This window comes from Belonocnema kinseyi, chromosome 3 (assembly GCF_010883055.1).
Source record: "Belonocnema kinseyi isolate 2016_QV_RU_SX_M_011 chromosome 3, B_treatae_v1, whole genome shotgun sequence".
Classification (NCBI taxonomy): domain Eukaryota; kingdom Metazoa; phylum Arthropoda; class Insecta; order Hymenoptera; family Cynipidae; genus Belonocnema; species Belonocnema kinseyi.
Window position 1 is genome coordinate 154601082 of NC_046659.1, and position 1683 is coordinate 154602764.

A 1683-nucleotide genomic window follows, 5' to 3' on the forward strand; every position below is an offset into this window, starting at 1 on the left:
AAAACTTTATCGGTTTAGTTGAAAATGGATCGTTTTAGTAGAAATTAAACTATTTTGTTGAAAATTCATGTATTTTTTTAAAATCTTTTTTTTGGTAAAAAATTAATCTTCTTGTTTGAAAGTTTATCTTGGTGTTCGATAATTAATCTTTTTGTTTCAAAATTAATCTATTCTAGTGGAATATTGATTATTTTAGTTAAAAATTCATTACTGGTTAACATTTTTGTTGCAGAAAGTTCAACTGTTTCATTGAAACAAGATCATTTTTAGTTGAAAATTCCACTATTTCCGTCATATTTCATATATTTTGTTGAAAAGTCGTCTTTTTTTATTGAAAGTTATAATCTTTTTCCTTGAAAATGCAATAATTTATTGCAAAATTCACCTATCTTAATGAAAATTCAATTATCTTACTTGAAAAGATAGGTATTTAAAGCAGTTTTAATCAAATTAAATAATGAACTATCTAAAAAAACCCTGGAATTGTCGGGAAATTTTTTTCCAGCATTTGAGTAGACACTCTGTATTAAGTTACACGCACATCGCGAATTACAGAGAAAGAACCTACCTATAAAAATCCTTTAAAAAAAGTATATACACTCGTTTTTTTTTTAGTTTCGTTTGTTTGTCGATTTTTTTTCGTACAAAGTTCAGTCGAGTAGCTTCACCTCCAGGATAAAGTAATATAAAAAAACGTCTCAAACTATGGGAAATTGGACGGGAATACGCGGGCGAAAGCGCTGGCTCAATATTTTCAAAACAATTACTTAGTAATATTAAAAAAGCATCACTAATATATAAAAAAACAAATAAAAAAAAGAAGGCATTTATCGTACAGACTTTTCTAATTTGCATTATGGCACGATGTGGTACATAAATAACAAACTCGTGACGCGACGACGACGACGACGTAAATATATTTGGCAGATGAGAGATTTCTTTGCGGATTTTTCAATAGCCGCCAAAGTCCGAATTTTTCTTTTTATCTGACTAATTATTATTATTAATATTATTAGTACAGATTTATTTTTTTGGTAATAGTTTGTCGACACATGTGGCAGGTTTTTAAGGGCGCTGCACAGTGCTCGCAGGCACCGTGGCCACATAAAAAAGCTACGTTGCGTCGACGCTCCATGCAAATACTGCACATGTGGGCCTCTTCGAGGTCAGCTACTCTAGTTTCTAAGTACCGCAGGCGCTCAAGGTCCTTGTCTTTTTCTCGACTTTCCTTCAACTCTTCCTCCTTTTTCTCTATTTCCAGATTCCTACCTTGGTTCTCGTCCTTTGTGATCTCCTCGGCTTCGCCCTCCGCTGAAAGAGTCAAATTGAACAGGTGGAATGCAAATTCATTTATTCATTTTTAGGTGGGAACGAGGGAGAAACAACGAATTACCTCTGATTACTCCATATTACATGAAAATCGGGTCGTTTTTTTCCAATAATTTTCAATCAAAAAGGATTAATTTTTAACAAAATTGTTGAATTTTAAATAAAGTAGGTGACATTTTTTTTTGAAAATTATTGATTGAAAATTATTGTAACTGAAATAGACATAGTTCGTTAAAAAATTAATATTCCATAAAAAAAAAGATTCTTTCAACAAAACAGTCTGATTTTGAACCAAAGAGATAAATTTATCTGAAATTTACATTTAAAAAACGACTTGAATACAATTGTTTAATT

General features: G+C 30.8%; 1 protein-coding gene across 1 annotated transcript in view; it reads right to left on the reverse strand.

Moving 5' to 3' along the window:
- Positions 1–311: 311 nt before the first annotated feature.
- The window catches only part of LOC117168908 (E3 ubiquitin-protein ligase MIB2), a 56390-nt gene continuing 55018 nt past the window's right edge, over positions 312–1683 (reverse strand). Inside the window, exon 12 of the mRNA XM_033354847.1 lies at positions 312–1311. Within this exon, the coding sequence (XP_033210738.1) occupies positions 1013–1311 (299 nt within the window). The 3' untranslated portion in view covers positions 312–1012. The remainder of the gene's footprint in view (positions 1312–1683) is intronic.